Source organism: Bos mutus, chromosome 6 (assembly GCF_027580195.1).
Source record: "Bos mutus isolate GX-2022 chromosome 6, NWIPB_WYAK_1.1, whole genome shotgun sequence".
NCBI classification, from domain to species: domain Eukaryota; kingdom Metazoa; phylum Chordata; class Mammalia; order Artiodactyla; family Bovidae; genus Bos; species Bos mutus.
In genome coordinates this window covers 90,742,776-90,760,050 of record NC_091622.1, presented here as the reverse complement: position 1 = coordinate 90,760,050, position 17,275 = coordinate 90,742,776, and the positions used below count along the sequence as shown (strand labels likewise).

The following is a 17,275-nucleotide window of genomic DNA, read 5'->3' as shown; positions in this document are numbered from 1 at the left end:
CTTCCTGCCTCCAATCCCTCCCAGCATCAGGGTCTTTTCCAGTGAGTCAGCTCTTCGCATGAGGTGGTCAAAGTATTGGAGTTTCAGCTTCAGCATCAGTCCTTCCAGTGAACACCCAGGACTGATCTCCTTTAGGATGGACTGCTTGGATCTCCTTGCAGTCCATGGGGCTTTTAGGAGCTATTAAGTTATATATGTAGATGTGTGTGTGTGTGTGTATATATATATATATATATATATTTAATATGTATATATTTTAATTTTTTAATATGTGTGTGTGTATATGTGTGTGTGTGTATATATATATATATATATATTTCCCCTTCCATTCTTTGGAGAAGGCAATGGCACCCCACTCCAGTACTCTTCCCTAGAAAATCCCATGGATGGAGGAGCCTGGAAGGCTGCAGTCCATGGGGTCGCTGAGGGTCGGGCATGACTGAGCGACTTCACTTTCACTTTTCACTTTCATGCATTGGAGAAGGAAATGGCAACCCACTCCAGTGTTCTTGCCTGGAGAATCCCTGGGACGGGAGCCTGGTGGGCTGCCATCTATGGGGTCGCACAGAGTCGGAAACGACTAAAGTGACTTAGCAATTCCATTCTTTAAAGTTCATTTTAGACTCTTTTTGAGGTCTTTCAAATGTGGTCTCTTCAAATGGTGACAAAGTGCAAATTTTAAGATTTTTTTTTTTCAGTTTCTTCCTGTGTATTCAGGATCAGACTTGTGCAAATAAGCGTGTCTCTAGGATTTTGGAGGGTAGCTGATCATATTTAAAGTGTTTATTTTCCCTCTTGTTTTTGTTCAGAAACTCTAGCAATAGAATTTGCTTGCTACTTTTTTTTCTTTAGCTTCTTATTTTGTATTGAGGTATATCTGGTTAAGGGACTCAGCCATACACAGACATGTATCCATTCTCCTCCAAACTCCCCTCCCATCCAGGCTGGCACAATATAACACTGAGCAGAGTTCCAATAGGTCCTTGTTCGTTATCCATTTTAAATATAGTAGTGTGTACATATTTAGCTTCCTATGATGGACTTTTTTTAATCCTCAAAATATGTATTGACTTTCCCCCACCTCCTTTTAAATAGCAGAGACTGGGCTGTTGAAGCCAACCTAGTATGATTTATTGGGCTCTGTTTTTAACGGCGATTATAGCTAATAAAGGAGAAGGCAATGGCACCCCACTCCAGTACTCTTGTCTGGAAAATCCCATGGATGGAAGAGCCTGGTAGACCGCAGTCCATGGGGTCGCTAGGAGTCGGACATGACTGTATAACTTTCAAGTAGACAACCTGAGCGACTTCACTTTCACTTTTTACTTTCATGCATTGGAGAAGGGAATGGCAAGCCACTCCAGTGTTCTTGCCTGGAGAATCCCAAGGATGGGAGAGCCTGGTGGGCTGCCGTCTCTGGGGTCGTACAGAGTTGGACACGACTGAAGCGACTTAGCAGCAGTAGCAGCATAGCTAATAAAAATACATGAGACCCAAGAAACTTCTACTCATTCCCTTGGAGGCTCCCATCCTAACTCCTGGGTGACCACTACATATGCACCTGGACAATTATGGTGGACCCAGGACCTGGAAAGTATTAGACGCCAGATCAGGCCCAGCCCAGCTGCCTAATGGGGCAGTTTATGGGGGCGCCCCCAGCCTCTAGCCTTGATCAGGAGGAAGATGGGTGCCACCTTGTGGCAACGATGCCAATGCACTGCAAGAGTTGTTCCCTTTCTGCGGTTCCTGGGTTGCAAGTGAGGATCACATTTATGAAATGTAATACTGAGAAAGGACAATAAGTGAAGAGATTTCAGTCTCAGCCAGAGAGGAGCTCACTGGCTGATTTTTCAGCTGTTTGATCTCAATACTTACATATAGGCCTGCAGCCCCCTTTTCTGAAGGGGCAATAGGTGGTTGGGGTGCAGACACAGCTCTCTGAATTTGCCTGTGCTCCTCAGACCGCCATGGAATGGACCCAGCTGCCCTTACTTCGGGATATCATCGAGGCCCTGCTGAAGGCCTACCGGCAGAAGCTCTTTGTGACCCACACTGTGGATGAACTGCTCTGGGGTTACAAAGATGAAATCTTATCCCTCATCAACACTTTCAAACACGACGTCTCTCCCTATTTTGGCCTGTTTTATGGGGTAAGTCGATTTTTCTTTTCAGAAACTGTGTGTTCAGCTGAAGAGGAGGGCATTCCAAAGCCAGATTGTATCTTCACTTTGGGTGAATTGCTTGGCATTCTTGATCTCTTGTAGAGTATGTGAAAAATAAGAAAGTGCTTTAGTAGGGGAAGAAAAACTTCTCCCACAATTTCAACATGCTACCAGCACTGACTTTGAATGAGTGTGAAAAAAATGTATGAAGTGGGGCTGTGTCATTAATCTTTCAAAGTGTCGTAAATATGAGTGATCAATGTCAAGTCTTGTTTCGACGGCTTAGCGACTAAACCCATGGATCAGCCTGACAAAGGCAAACGAGAAACTAAATAGGGATGTGATAGTACGTTAGGGATGGGAAGTACTTATTATATTTTCAGACATCTCATTTGTGAAAGATGTTGGATAATTTGAAACGCCATGTACCCCTCACCTATGATTCATTTAGCTTATACATGGAATTTTGCATCATTTCTTTGCAGATTTTATTTACTTTGATTTGCAACCCAAAAAATGGGCTTCCCTGGTAGCTCAGCTGGTAAAGAATCCACCTCCAAGGCAGGAGATCCTGGTTCAATTCCTGGGTCGGGAAGATCCACTGGAGGAGGGATAGGCTACCCACTTCAGTATTCTTGGGCTTCCTTGGTGGCTCAGCTGGTAAAGAATCTGCCTGCAATGGGTTCAGTCCCTGGGTTGGGAAGATCCCCTGGAGAAGGGAAAGGCTACCCACAACAGTATTCTGGCCTGGAGACTCCCATGGACTGTGTAGTCCATGGAGTTGCAAAGAGACGGACACAACTGAGCAAACCAAAAATATCAGCATTCAAGTAATTATTATTTGAAGTATATGTTATTAACTGCTCGAGCTTGAAATAAACTAAAATTGAAAGTGAAAATGTTAGTTGCTCAGTCCTGTCCAGCTCATGGCAACCCCATGGACTGTAGCCCTCCAGGCTCCTCTGTCCATGGAATTCTCCAGGCAAGAATACTGGAGTGGGTTGCCATTCTGTTCTCCTGGGGATCTTCCCCACCCAGGGATTGAACCCGTGTGTCTCACATCTGCATTGGCAAGTGGATTCTTTACTGCTAGTGCCACCTAAAAGCAATTAAAGTCTGTATCCTCCTGCCCCCCCCAAAAAAAAACACTTGAGTGAAATGGATAGTTGAAAGGTTGATAAATGACAAACTTAAACTCAGGAAGAGAGGGTGAGTTCAGGGCAGGATATGTAATTGTGATTAATTTCCCCATCTTTAAATTTGTGGTTATTCTCTGGCTCTAACTACTGAAGAATATCACCTCATCCTGTAATCTCTTAGCATTTCAGTTGGTAAATGGTGGTAACACAGCCCCTGTGCTGTCAGGGATATATAACACTTAAAAACTATTCAAACAAAATGGTAAACAACTTTTAGACATTACCGTCACGAGAGGAGGAGGGTCCTAGGACTAGGGTCCCACCAACCTTAATCCTTCACTCTGGGCAAGCAGACTCAGTCGATGTTCCCTGGAAGGTTCCATCTGACAGGAGCCCAGCTTCCATGGGACCAGAGGAAGCGCTGATTTCTTGTTAAGTTGTGACTAAACTCCTGTCTAGAAATAATTTCAGGGAAACTCCCTACAGAGAGATACAAAGGCTACCACCCATCTGCCAAGTAGATTCTATTCCTCACACCTCAGTATTTCTCTGATAATTTTTGTTGTATAGCTTGCTTTTTGTTTTTACACTGACCTCATCAGACTTATGGGGCTTCCCAGGTGGCGCTAGTGGTAAAGAGCCCACCTGCCAATGCAGGAGACATAAGACATGTGGGTTTGATCCCTGGGTCAGGAAGATCCCCTGGAGGAGGTCATGGCAACCCACTCCAGTATTCTTGCCTGGAGAATCCTGGAGACAGAGGAGCCTGGTGGGCTATAGTCCATGGGGTCACAAAGAGGCAGACATGATTGAGGCAACTGAGCATGCATGCCTCAGACTTACAACTAATATCCTTAAATACCTGTTAAAAATGTAATTCACATTTACAGGCTGATTTAAGAAATTGGTACTTTTGCTTTCCCACAGGAAGAATGTGTTGATTTACTTTATTTTTTCTTCTTTCTCTGCCTCCACTGTAACTCTATAAAACCTCATTAGTGAAAAACCCTAGCATTGCTCAGTTGGATTAGTACCTGGCAAGGATTTCCCACATTCAGGAAAAGAGCATGAGACATCGACTCAGAGGGTCTGGATCCACGTCCTGACTGTTTAATAACCAAGGGACTTCTCTGAACCTCGGTTTCATCATTTGTAACTTGAGACTAAAGGTATCCACACTTCAAAGCTTGTTTGAAATAGCCAAAATGAGAGTCCACAGAAGTGCTTTGCAAACTGTAAATTGCAACACATACATCCGGAACCGGTTTTTTCTTTTCTGTGACTCAGTCAGAAAAGAAGACCCTGAATTACTAATAATATGAACGGCTGGTATATGTTTCCATTTTGGAGGTATGTGTTTCCAAATAAACTCTCTCTACTGTTGTTTTTAAAAAGGCAAAGGTGTTTTTTGTTCAGTTTTTTATCTGCTCTAGCCAAATACTGACTATCGCCAGCATTACAGAGGTCCACACTTAGGCTGCCATTCATTCAAGACTGGGACAGACCGTGGGCTTGTGTACTTTGCTGGCACCTACTGCTCTGCACCTGTCTGAGCCTGGCCTCCAGTCTTTCCTTAATCCCAGTGATATATACCACATATCCCTCTGATCCCGTAGACCATTCCACCTGCTCCACTGCACCTTGTGACTAAAGAAGAAAACCTTAGTTAAGGCCATCGAACATTTTTTCCTTCAAAGACTTTAATGATGAAACAATCAAATGATTTGGTTGTTTCATCTTTAAATGGTGGGACAGAATGTGAGAGTCGGAAGAGGTGATACAGACAGTGTGAGAGCAAGACAGCTCCTGAGAGCAAGAGACCTGGCTGGGTGTCTCTTAGTTGCGTACTGGAAAGCCAGTCAGGATATCTGTACCTGTTGATTTTAAGGTACCTCTGTTTTCCTTGGCATAAAAGAGTTTAAGCACCTCCCAGTGCTTGATGTATTATATAAAATGATGGTGGCTGGGAAGTATCTTTGAGAGGTCCTATTGCATGGATGGATTATGCATGTTTTATGCTAGCAGTATGAATGATGTCTTATTCTCAGAACATTTCTCCACCTCCTGCAGTAATATGTTTCTTGTATCCAACCCACATCCCTACTGCAGTAACACAAAACCTATTTATTCCTATTTGTCTTCAAACAAGAAAAGTTCTAGTGAGTAACAAGGAAGCATTGATATTCTGTGTCTGACTCTTAGGCCACTAACAGTTGGGGAGAACTCTTTGAGTGACTGAAATATTTGAGTGACTGAAATATTTAAATGCTAATCACTTCGCTTAGCCTACATTTGAGTTAGGTGGAGGACTGCAAGAAGTAACACACGTGTCTTTTTAAAACTTGGTGGTTCAACATTCTTTTGTGTGAGTATGCTTCTACGTTTATTGTATGTTCACATTGTTGCTCTCAAACAGATATGCTCCCTTCTCATATCTTAAAGTCATGTAAAATTTCATATGTGGAACACAATGTGACTATTATGTATGTGGACAGTGTTGACATATTGACATAGTTGGTGAAATAATATTGTGACAAAAAGAACCCAAGTAGGCAAAAAAAAAAAAAAAATTGAAAAGAGAATTCACAAAGGGTATGAATTTTTTTAAGGCAAATGATTGAATGAAAAAAGAATTCAACCTCACTGAATACAGAAATGCAAAAAGAAATAAGAACCCCTTTTTTTTTGTTGACCCAATAAGCAAAGTTTAACAAAAGGCATCTGAGGAATGTAAATTGATGTATCTTGCTCTTTCCACTGAGTGATCTTGAGCAACTTTCAAAAGCTTTAAAAAAGTAATGTTCTCTTATCTAACAATACCACCTTCAGTGGTCTATTTAGAAAATAAAAGCACAGAAAAGTTTTTAATCATAAAGATACACATACATTATTCATAGTAGCAAAAATTTTTTAACTATTCAGTAATAAGAAAGTGGTTAAATTATTTCCACCTAATATGAAGTCATTAAGTTGTTAAACCTAGGAAGAACTTTTAATAATACAGGAAATATGTTATACACATAACTAAAGAAATTGTATATATGTATAAAAATTGTGTGTAGCATATGCTATACATATGTATATTACATATATATGTACGTATAAGTTCTATAAATAAATTTTCTGTAGAAAAAAGACGAAGAAGAAACAGACCAAAATACTAAAAAATAAAAAAGTGTATATTGCTTCTTAAAGTCCTCCACTTAACTCAAATGTGGTCTAAGCTAAGTGGTTAAACATTTAATGTTTCAGAGTAATGCATGCTATTTCTGGGAAACCAAAACTCCATTCCAGGTGAAGAATTTGTAAGAATGTACAGAGTATCTGTGTCATTAAGAAGTGTAACCTGGAACGAATATACAACTCAAGAAAATTTTGGTTGAAGAATGGAATTATATTAATGTCACTTTCTTCTATTCAAGTATAGTCAGGTCCTGGTCCTGGATTTATGCTTTTTTTATTTTTTAATTGAGATATAATTCACTTAACATAAAATTCTGCATTGAAAAGTGTACAGTTCAGTGGCTTTTATTATATTCACACAGTTGTGCAACTGCCACCACTGTGTAATTCCAGAACATTTTCATCACCTGCCCCAAAACCCACAGACTGTTAGTCTCTTCCATTCCTCATTCCCACCAGTTCCTGGTAACTTGAATCTATTCTCTCTATGTATAGATATGCCTATTGTGGGTTCGATCCCGGGGTCGGGAAGATCCCCTGGAGAAAGCAATGGCAACCCACTCCAGTACTCTTGCATGGAGAATCCCATGGGTGGAGGAGCCTGGTGGGCTACAGTCCATTGGGTCGCAAAGAGTCGGACACGACTGAGTGACTTCACTTCATTGTGGACATACATATAAATGGAATGGAATTTATATGAAATCATATAAATGATTTCACACCCATGTTGTAGCATATATCAGCACTTCATTCTTTTTCATGGCTGAGTAATACTCTGTTGTATGGATATACCACACTTTGTTTATCCATTCTTCAGTTGATGTATATTTGATTTATTTATACTTTTGGCAATTAAGAATAATGCTGCTATGAACATTTGTATACAGGTTTTTGTATGGCCATTAGATACAGATTTTGGAGTAGAATTCTCTTGGGTATATTATAGAAGTGGAATTTTGGAGTCTTATGGCAACATTATGTATAACTTTTTGACTAGCTGACAAACTGTTTTCCATAGCAACTGCCACATTTTACATTCACACCATCAGTGTAGAAAGGCTCTAGTTTCTCCACATCTTCACCAACACTTGGTCTTTTCCTTTTTTTAAAAATTGCCATCCTCATGGATATGAAGTTGTATCTCATTGTGGTTTTGATTTGCATTTTTCTAATAACTGATAATATTGAGCATCTTTTCATGTTTTTATTGGTTATTTGGATGATTTCTCTGGAGAAGTGTCTCTTCAATTCTCTGTCCATTGTTTAATTGGGCTCATACTTTTTAAAACCATAAAGTAATAATATGGCCAATATGGGATTTAACAAATAGTCATTCTATTCCCTAGTTCTGGTTCAGTCTCATGAGGCATGTAGGTTCCACTAGGGCAGTTTCATAAAGATTCAGTGTGCTAGTTACTGTATCATTTAGGGTTCTCTAGAAAAACAGAATCAGTAGAGATTTGTGTATTTATTGAGGGATTTATGTTGGGTTGGCCAGAAAGTTCATTTTGCTTTTCCCCTAGGATATTATGGAAAAACCCAGATGAACTTCCAGCAAACCGAGGATTAAGGAATTGGCTTATATGATTGTGGGGGCTGCCAAGTGGCAAGTCTGAAATCCATGGGACAGGCTAGCAGGCTGGAAACTCAGGCAGGATTTCTATGCTGTAGTCTTGAGGAGAGAATTCTTTTTCCTCCGGGAAACCTCAGATTTTGCTTTTAAAGCTTTCAGCTGATTAAATGAGACTACACACATTATCAACAGTAATCTCCTTTACTAAAGCTGAACTGATCACATCTACAATATATAGCAACATCTGGAGTATTGTTTGGCCAAACAACTAGGCACCGTAGCCTAGCCAAGTTAACACATAAAATGAACCATCACAGTTGTCTTAAATAACCATATTCACTTATTTTCAGAAAAATGGGACTAATGATGGAGACTATGTTTTTCTAACTGGAGAAGACAATTACCTTAACTTTTCCAAGATTGTGGAATGGAATGGGAAAACGTAAGTCTAATGGTTTATCAGTATAATTATTTTTTCAACTTTCATTTAAATTGAATGTCCACTTCTGCTTTATTTTTTTAAAAAATTAGCACAATCATTTTTGGGTAAAAAATATAGCAATTAAAAATCTATAATTATGCAAAATATCCTATAATATAAATAATACAGTCTAAACATGTAAAATTATTATTTTGTAAATCAGGATTGGGCTAAGTACTCCACAGATTAAATACTAAAGTGTTAGTATTAGTATACAAGTATTAGTATTAGTATACAATTACCATAGAATGATATGTAGGTTTCTCACGGTTAAAGCATGAATCACAAGCCGGTGAAAAGGTTCACTCTTCCACTCGTTACTGTTTGTTGTTGTTTAGTCGCTCGGTCATGTCCCACTCTATTGCAGCCCCATGGGCTGTCCTCTGTCCATGGGATTTCCCAGGCTATAGTACTGGAGTGGGTTGCCATTTCCTCCTCCAAGGGATCATCCTGACCCGGGGGTCGAACCCACATTGAGTGATGTGTGGCTGCTGGGCAAATATTTTTCAAATTGCTGCCTGTTTTGGGGGAAGGAAAGAGATTCTTTTTTTAATTTAGTGATTGTGCATTGTTTGTGTATCTTTCTTTTATGGTGAAATACATTTCAGTTCATTGCTATAGAATTTCAAAATTATTTCACATTTATAATTTATAAACAAACTACCTCCAAAACCAAATTTCTCCAAAAAGTAACTGAGGCAACTTGCAATTAAGTCACACATAAAGCAAAATAATTTTTTTAGGTCATAGAAATTAGAAATCTTCAAGAAAAAGGAGGCTAATTATTCAGGGACTGTGGTAAGAGGAATTTTCTTCTTGAATATTAAATTTACTTTAAAGCTTCCCAGAAATACAGGCAAGAAAACTGGTGTGGAATATTATCTTTACAATTTTCTATAAAGCAAAAGCTTTTTAAATTGAAAAAATTTTTTTAAATTTGTTATAACACATATATCCAGGTGCATACACATATATTTACATATGCATACACATACTCATTCCCAAGGATGTAAGAACCCTGAAAGAATATAAGAAACTGGCAACAGTGTTGCCTTTGGAGGCATAACTAGATGACTGGGTACTAGGCTAACAGAGAAATTTACTTGTGAACATAATATAGCTTGAGAAGGCAATGGCAGTCCACTCCAGTACTCTTGCCTAGAAAATCCCATGGACGGAGGAGCCTGGTGGGCTGCAGTCCATGGGGTCGCTCAGAGTCAGACACGACTTCACTTTCACTTTTCACTTTCCTGCATTGGAGAAGGAAATGGCAACCCACTCCAGTGTTCTTGCCTGGAGAATCCTAGGGACGGGGGAGCCTGGTGGGCTGCCGTCTATGGGGTCGCACAGAGTCGGACACGACTGTAGCGACTTAGCAGCAGCAGCATAATATAGCTGGATTTTGTTTTAAAGCCAATCTGTTGTTTTCTTTTCAGTCTTTTAATAGAGTTTAATCCTTCTATGGGGGCTTCCCTGGTGGCTCAAGAGGTTAAAGCATCTGCCTGCAATGTGGGAGGCCTGGGTTCGATCCCTGGGTTGGGAAGATCCCCTGGAGAAGGAAATGGCAACCCACTCCAGTATTCTTGCCTATATGTGTTGTAACTACTGATACAATTACCATATATTGATATATTATTTCATATATTTACACTTATTTCGACATTCTTTTTCACCCTTAGCTGGTTATGTCTATTCTATCCTTGCTGCTGCTGCTGCTGCTAAGTCGCCTGAGTCATGTCCAACTCTGTGCGACCCCAGAGATGGCAGCCCACCAGGCTCTGCCGTCCCTGGGATTCTCCAGGCAAGAACACTGGAGTGGGTTGCCATTTCCTTCTCCAATGCAGGAAAGTGAAAAGTGAAAGTGAAGTTGCTCAGTCCTGCCCGACTCTTAGCGACCCCATGGACTGCAGCCTACCAGGCTACTCTGTCCATGGGAGTTTCCAGGCAAGAGTACTGGAGTGGGGTGCCATCACCTTATCCGATTCTACCCTTAGATTATACTTAATAGTTTTTTTTTTCCTAACAGAATCATAAGTTAGCTATTATCTTTCTTCTTCCAATGAAACAATATCTTTACCCATTTCTTAGCACAGCTTCTGTGTTATTCTTGTCTACAACTTGTTTCACCTTTTTAGGAAGCCAAATATAACTTTAAAGTTCATTATATTTATAGTAAATTAAAATACCAATATATTTTATTAATTTGTTAGTATTTTTCTTCTCACATCTTCCCTTTGGGTTTAGTTTTTTTTATTGCTGAAGATCATTAGTACAGTGGTTCTCAAACAGGGCAGTTTTGCTCCCCAGAGGACACTGGGTGATGTCTGGACACATATCATCACAATTGGAGGTCGCTACTGGCATCTACTGGGTAGAGACCTGGGATGCCGCTAAACATCCTGCAGTGTACAAGACAGTCCCCTACAGAGAATTCTGTCAGTTTAGTTCAGTTGAGTCGCTCAGTCATGTCCGACTCTTTGTGACCCCATGACTACAGCACGCCAGGCCTCCCTGTCCATCACCAACTCCCAGAGTCCACCCAAATCCATGTCCATTAAGTCGGTGATGCCATCCAACCATCTCATCCTCTGTCGTCCCCTTCTCCTCCTGCCCTTACTCTTTCCCAGCATCAGGGTCTTTTCCAGTGAGTCAACTCTTCGCATGAGGTGGCCAAAGTATTGGAGTTTCAGCTTTAGCATCAGTCTTTCCAATGAACACCCAGGACTGATTTCCTTTAGGATGGACTGGTTGGATCTCCTTGCAGTCCAAAGGACTCTTAAGAGTCTTCTCCAACACCACAGTTCAAAAGTGTCAATTCTTCGGCACTCAGCTTTCTCTGTAATCCAACACTCACATCCATATATCAGGCTCAAAATGTTACTGGGTTGTTCGTTATTGTTGAGTTGATAAGTTGTGTCTGACTTTTTGCAACTCCATGGACTGCAGCACCACAGGTTTCCTTGTCCTTCATCATTTCCCAGAGCTTGCTCAAGCTCATGTCCATTGAGTCATTGATGCCATCCAACCATCTCATCCTATGTTGTCTCCTTCTCCTGCCTTCAATCTTTCCTAGCATCAGGCTCTTTTCTGATGAGTTGGCTCTTCACATCAGTTGGCCAAAGTAATGGAGCTTCAACTTCAGCATCAGTCCTTCCAGTGAATATTCAGGGTAGATTTCTTTTAGGATTGACTGGTTTGATCTCCTTGGGACTCTCAAGAGTCTTCTCCATCACCACAACTCAAAAGCCTCAATTCTTCCACAGTCATCCTTCTTTATGGTTCAACTCTCACATCCATACATGACTATTGGAAAAACCGAAGCTTGACTATACTAGGTTTGGAAACTCTCTATTAGTAGTTGTTTCAGTAAGGATCTGTGGGTGGTAAAATTTCTTAGACTGTGCATATTTAAAAATATCTTTATTTCACATTCAGCTTTTAATGATTTTAGTTTGGTATAGAATTCTAGTTTGACAGTTCAAAATTATGAAGATACTACTCCATTTACTTTTGATTATCTTTTTCCTTGACTTTATTGCAGTTTTACTACAACATAATCCAAATTTGAATTTATTTTATTCTGTTCAGCCCTTGGAGCATACTTTAAATCTAAGGCCTTCTATCTTTCTTAAAATTTGGAAAACTTTCAACAATTATATCTTAAATTATTGCCTCTCTGTTATTCACTCTATTCTTACTACCCTCCCCCAAACTCCCACTAAATGTTTATTGAAGCCTCTTGATATAGTCTCTATGTCTTGATCCTTTCATTTTTAATCTTCCTAAGATTATATCTGTGTAAATTCTTTGAAGTAATATTTCATTTAGCCTGTTCTTTCCAACTATGTACAGTCTAGTGTTTATCCCAGTAGAGAGTTTTTCTTTCAGAAACTGTTTCTATTCTGAAGATTTCTACTTTTTATTCTTTGGGTCTCTCTAGAGAAGACTCTTGAGAGTCCCTTGGACTACAAGGAGATCCAACCAGTCCATCCTAAAGGAGATCAGTCCTGGGTGTTCATTGGAAGGACTGATGTTGAAACTGAAACTCCAGTACTTTGGCCACCTGATGTGAAGAGCTGACTCATTTGAAAAGACCCTGATGCTGGGAAAGATTGAGGGCAGGAGGAGAAGGGGACGACAGAGGATGAGGTGGTTGGATGGCATCACCGACTTAATGGACATGGATTTGAGTGGACTCTGGGAGTTGGTGATGGAAAGGGAGGCCTGGTATGCTGCTGTTCATGGGGTCACAAAGAGTTGGACACAACTGAGCAACTGAACTGAACTGAAGACTTATTTTATTCTTCCCTTTTTATTTGTTAGTAGTTTGCTGTTCTTTTGAAGGATGCTGTTCTTTCTGAAGGATGCTGTTCTTTCGTTTGTCTCTTTGAGGATACTAAACAGCCTATTTATTAACCAGATTGTTCAATTAATTTAATTTCTTCAAAAGTGAATTCATCTTATCATTGTTGATTTTGTTGCCTATTTCTTAGCATAAGTTGCTTTCATTAAAAAAATGTTAACTTGCAGAATTATTTTCATTGGTAAGTCTGTTATCTATCCACCTGCTCATCCATCCAACTCTCCATCCATCCTCTCACCTCTCCCTAGGTAGCAGGTATGCAGTAGTCCACCCAGTAACCCCCCAAACCAGTATACATGGTGGACCTCCACCTCACAATTATGCAGAGCATGAAAAAGTTAGATACTAGCACCGACTCATTGGACATGAGTTTGAGCAAACTCTGGGAGAGAGTGAAGGACAGAGAAGCCTGGTGTGCTGCAGTCCATGGGATTGGAAATAGGCAGACACGACTTAGTGACTGAACAACATCACAGATCTCGCCAAAAAATCAGCAGGCATCTTGGCCCAGATTCTGGTTAAAAGGTGCCTGGGGCTTTCTGCCTCCCTGCGACTCAGCTTTGCTTTCTTCAGCCTTTCTTGCTGAGCAGAAAAAATCCCTGCCCTAGATCCTGATTTCAAGCCCTTGATGGACCACCTTTAATCCTCACCAACCTCAGAATCCAGACTTGCAGATCTTTCTCTTGGCTTCCATACCTGCAGCCCAGTAGGCCAGCAGCTTTAGCCTTCTCACTACTTGGCATTTGTCACCTTTCATTGTCAAAAAAGATGTTTGTGCTTGAGTAGAGTATAGACCTTTTAACTGTTCCCTTTTATGGTTTATCAACCACTGCTCTGTGATTTTACTTGGAAGAGACCCTTAATACATGAATTTAGAATTTCACCTTGACCAGAAGTTGGAAGAATTCCTGTTTTTTGCCCATTCCTTCCTATCTTTTGCATTTTATACCATTATTCAAGGAATTAATTTTTAAAAACCTGCTATCTCAACTGTGCTCTTAGTGAGTCTAAAATCAATTCAAAATTAAACTTTCTTGTGACCCAAGAGAAGTCTTCTGTTAATTTTGGATCAGAGAGCTGTTTGGAGGGGAGACAGTTAATGATCTATCGTGAATATTATCTTCCTGAACATGTCTGTCCAGAGTTCATCTGACTGTGGGCTGGCTGTGAACACGGCTGTTGTGAATGGCAAATTGGATCACTGCTTAAAGCACGTGGATATCTCTAAACCTTTACAGGAGACCCTCAGTTTTGAAGGAAGGGAAGAAGGATGTTTGACTGTTTTCTCTGTCAGAATTGATATTTGGAAATCAGGGCCCTGCTTTTCCCCCTCTTGATCCAATTTCCAACCAATGTCACCCTAGTCTGCGTGTGAACAAGGTTCTGTGGGTAGCCAGCTCCCAGTTAGGTCTTGAAAAGTCAGACCATTAAAAAAAAAAAGCTTAGTGACTCTGCTGGTGGTCCAGTGGTTAGGAATCCTCCTTCCAATACAGGGGCTGTGTGTTTGATCCCTGGTCTGGGAACTAGGACCCCACATGCTACAGAGCTACTAAGCCCGTGCACCACTAGAGAGCCAACATGCCGCAACAAAGGGTCCTTGTACCACAGCTAAGACCCGACAAAGCCAAAAATACATAAATAGATAAATATATCTTTAAAAATAGCCTAAAATCCAGTGTGACTATCTGGACTCTTTCTTGTTTCCCTGTGACAGGTCGCTTGACTGGTGGACAGCAGATGAGTGCAATATGATCAATGGAACAGATGGAGACACTTTTCACCCGTTAATCACCAAAGATGAAGTCCTTTATGTCTTCCCATCTGATTTTTGCAGGTAAGAACTTGAAATGTGAGTTCTTTGACTACACGGCCGTCAAAAATATGAGGGATGTATATAATTGCACTTATTTGATGAGGATATTTAGGCTTAATGAGTGACCAGCGATAATGGCATATTGAAAAACAAGAGAAGGTGTAGCCATTCACAAACCAGCTGTGTTGGTTTGAATATGAGCTCCACCACTTAACAGCTGTGTGACCTTGGAAACATTTAACTACTCTTTGCCTCACTGTCCTCATTTATAAAGTAGGGACAGAAATAGTTGCCTACTTTGGGAGTTGTTTTGAGGATAAATGAGTTACTTTAATAAAATACTTAGCCCAAGGCCTGTCACACAGTAAATAATATTAGTTCTTCATTATTATGATATCCTCTATCAGATGTAAAATTTGCTCTGGTCTTCTTCCAGTTGCTACATAGAAGATAAAGAAATCATGCCGTGGTCCCTACTTCAGAGTTCATAGGTCTTTGCTGAGCACTAACCTTCCCGTTGAGCATATCTGCTCACACTTGCCCGCATCTGTCCCTCTCTCCCACCTGCTGTTTCTCTCCAGACACCCACAATGAAGTCCCCTCCGTGGGAGGAAGGCATCCTACTCCACACCCTGACTCCCGTCTCCCCGTCGTTACCTCGCCTTCCGCCCTTCACCATCATACTGCCCAGATGAGTAGCCGATCACGCAGCCTCCCTTTCCTCTCCCGCACCCTCCTGCAAGGCTTTTTATGAGACCTCCTATGTTAGAGGTCACCTAGTTACCTTTGACTCTATGGCATCTACATTCTCAAGAATGGCTGTTCTTCTGGCTTTCATTTATTGTTGTTCAGTCACCAAAGCGTGTCCATGACCCCGTGGACTGCAGCATGCCAGGCTTCCCTGTCCCTCACCATCTCCCAGAGTTTGCCCAAGTTCATGTCTATCGAATAGGAGATGCCATCCAACCATCTCATCCTCTGTTGCCCCCTTCTCCTTCTGCCCTCAATCTTTCCCAGCATCAGAGTCTTTTCCAGTGAGTTGGCTCTTTGTATCAGGTGGCCAAAGTATTGGAGCTTCATCATCAGTCTTTCCAAAGAGTAGTCAGGGTTGATTTCCTTTAGGATGGACTGGTTTGATCTCCTTGCTGTCCGAGGGACTGTCATATCTCACACAGTTGAGCACCTCCCCAGCCAGCCCTGTCAGAATCACTGTAAATCTCCCTCATCTCTTGCACTAAATTAGCCACAAGTGCTATTCATCCCCCTCAGAAAGAGCTCTTCTTTCACTCCCCACTCCGTCCCCAGTCTCTGTGCCACAGTGCAGACCTTTCCCAGCTCTGGAGCGGACTATCGGTCACCCTCCAGCAAGCTGTTCTACCTGGTCAGTATTTGTGGAAGGACCGAAGAAAGAGAACATGTTTGAGTGCAATGAGTGAGACAAGGAAACCTAGGAGGGCAGGAGGGGCTTATTAAAGATTTGCCACAGAGGCAACTTTTTCTTGTCTGGTACCACCACTTGTGAAGAGCCACTTGGCAGCGCTTAGTAACGCCAAAGACTTCCAACCCCATGGTTTCACACGCCTCTCCAACATGGGTTCCCTAGCCCGAAGAACTTGGATACCTATGTGAGGGAGACTTACACATCGATTGTAGTTAGGAAAACACTGGCAGTGTTGCCAGAAATAATCAATAAACGATCTATAATTGGAATAGAAAAGTTTTACTTGAGCCAAACTGAGGGCTGTAGCCCAGGAGACGCTAATTCAGAGAGGACTTGAACTGTATTTTGTCAGACTACAAAATGTGGGAGGCGTACAAGGCAAAAACCTCAAGGGTACAGTTAGTTACATGAGTTGTTTATCAAGAAATATAACTGGACCTGTCGAGAAGTAAGGGTGCTTGTTAAACGAGGGTTGGCTGGGATCTGAAATGTTTGCCTAATTGCAAGGGGAGAACTTGACCCTGCAGAGTTGCAGCTGTCCGCTGCTAGGAGATACTGTTTTGAGAACAGCTAGTGGTGTCCTTGAGTTTAATGCAGTTCAGAAAGTTCAAGTTTTCAGTGATGCAGGAGTGTGTCTGAAACCACATCCACAGTGGTCACCCAATTCCCTCCTGGATGTCTGAACCACAGCTACTCCATTTTGGTTTTTAAATACATTCTCTTCATTAATGGTTAAAGCAGATGTACCATGCATGTTCGACAGGCCATAAGACAGGCTGTTCTCGTTAGCATAAAGTTTAAGTTAATTCATGTATAAGCCGAAATCACTTCCCCATATCTCAATATGTAAAAATTTCTTCCATCCAAAGCAATCTGAGTGCCTATGAAAAGGAGAACATAAATAAATAAATGGGATCTTTGTATGATAGAATATCGTATAAAAAGTAAAATATAGCAACCAGAGCCATGTACTTTAATGCGAGAAATCTTAAAAATATAACGTTGAAGGAGGAAGCAAATTACAGAAAGACAACATGGTATACTATTATAATAACATTTAGAAATAACAGTGCCACATGTTGTTTATGAGTATGTATGTAGGTAAAAGTATAAAGGCCTG

The 17,275-nt window shown here is 40.9% G+C and overlaps 1 protein-coding gene across 1 annotated transcript in view; it reads left to right on the top strand.

Moving 5' to 3' along the window:
* Positions 1 to 17,275, top strand: part of SCARB2 (scavenger receptor class B member 2) — an 82,728-nt gene that overhangs the window by 46,262 nt on the left and 19,191 nt on the right. The window contains exons 4-6 of the mRNA XM_005899156.3: positions 1,962 to 2,150; positions 8,408 to 8,499; positions 14,616 to 14,735. Of these exons, the coding sequence (XP_005899218.1) occupies positions 1,962 to 2,150; positions 8,408 to 8,499; positions 14,616 to 14,735 (401 nt within the window). The remainder of the gene's footprint in view (positions 1 to 1,961; positions 2,151 to 8,407; positions 8,500 to 14,615; positions 14,736 to 17,275) is intronic.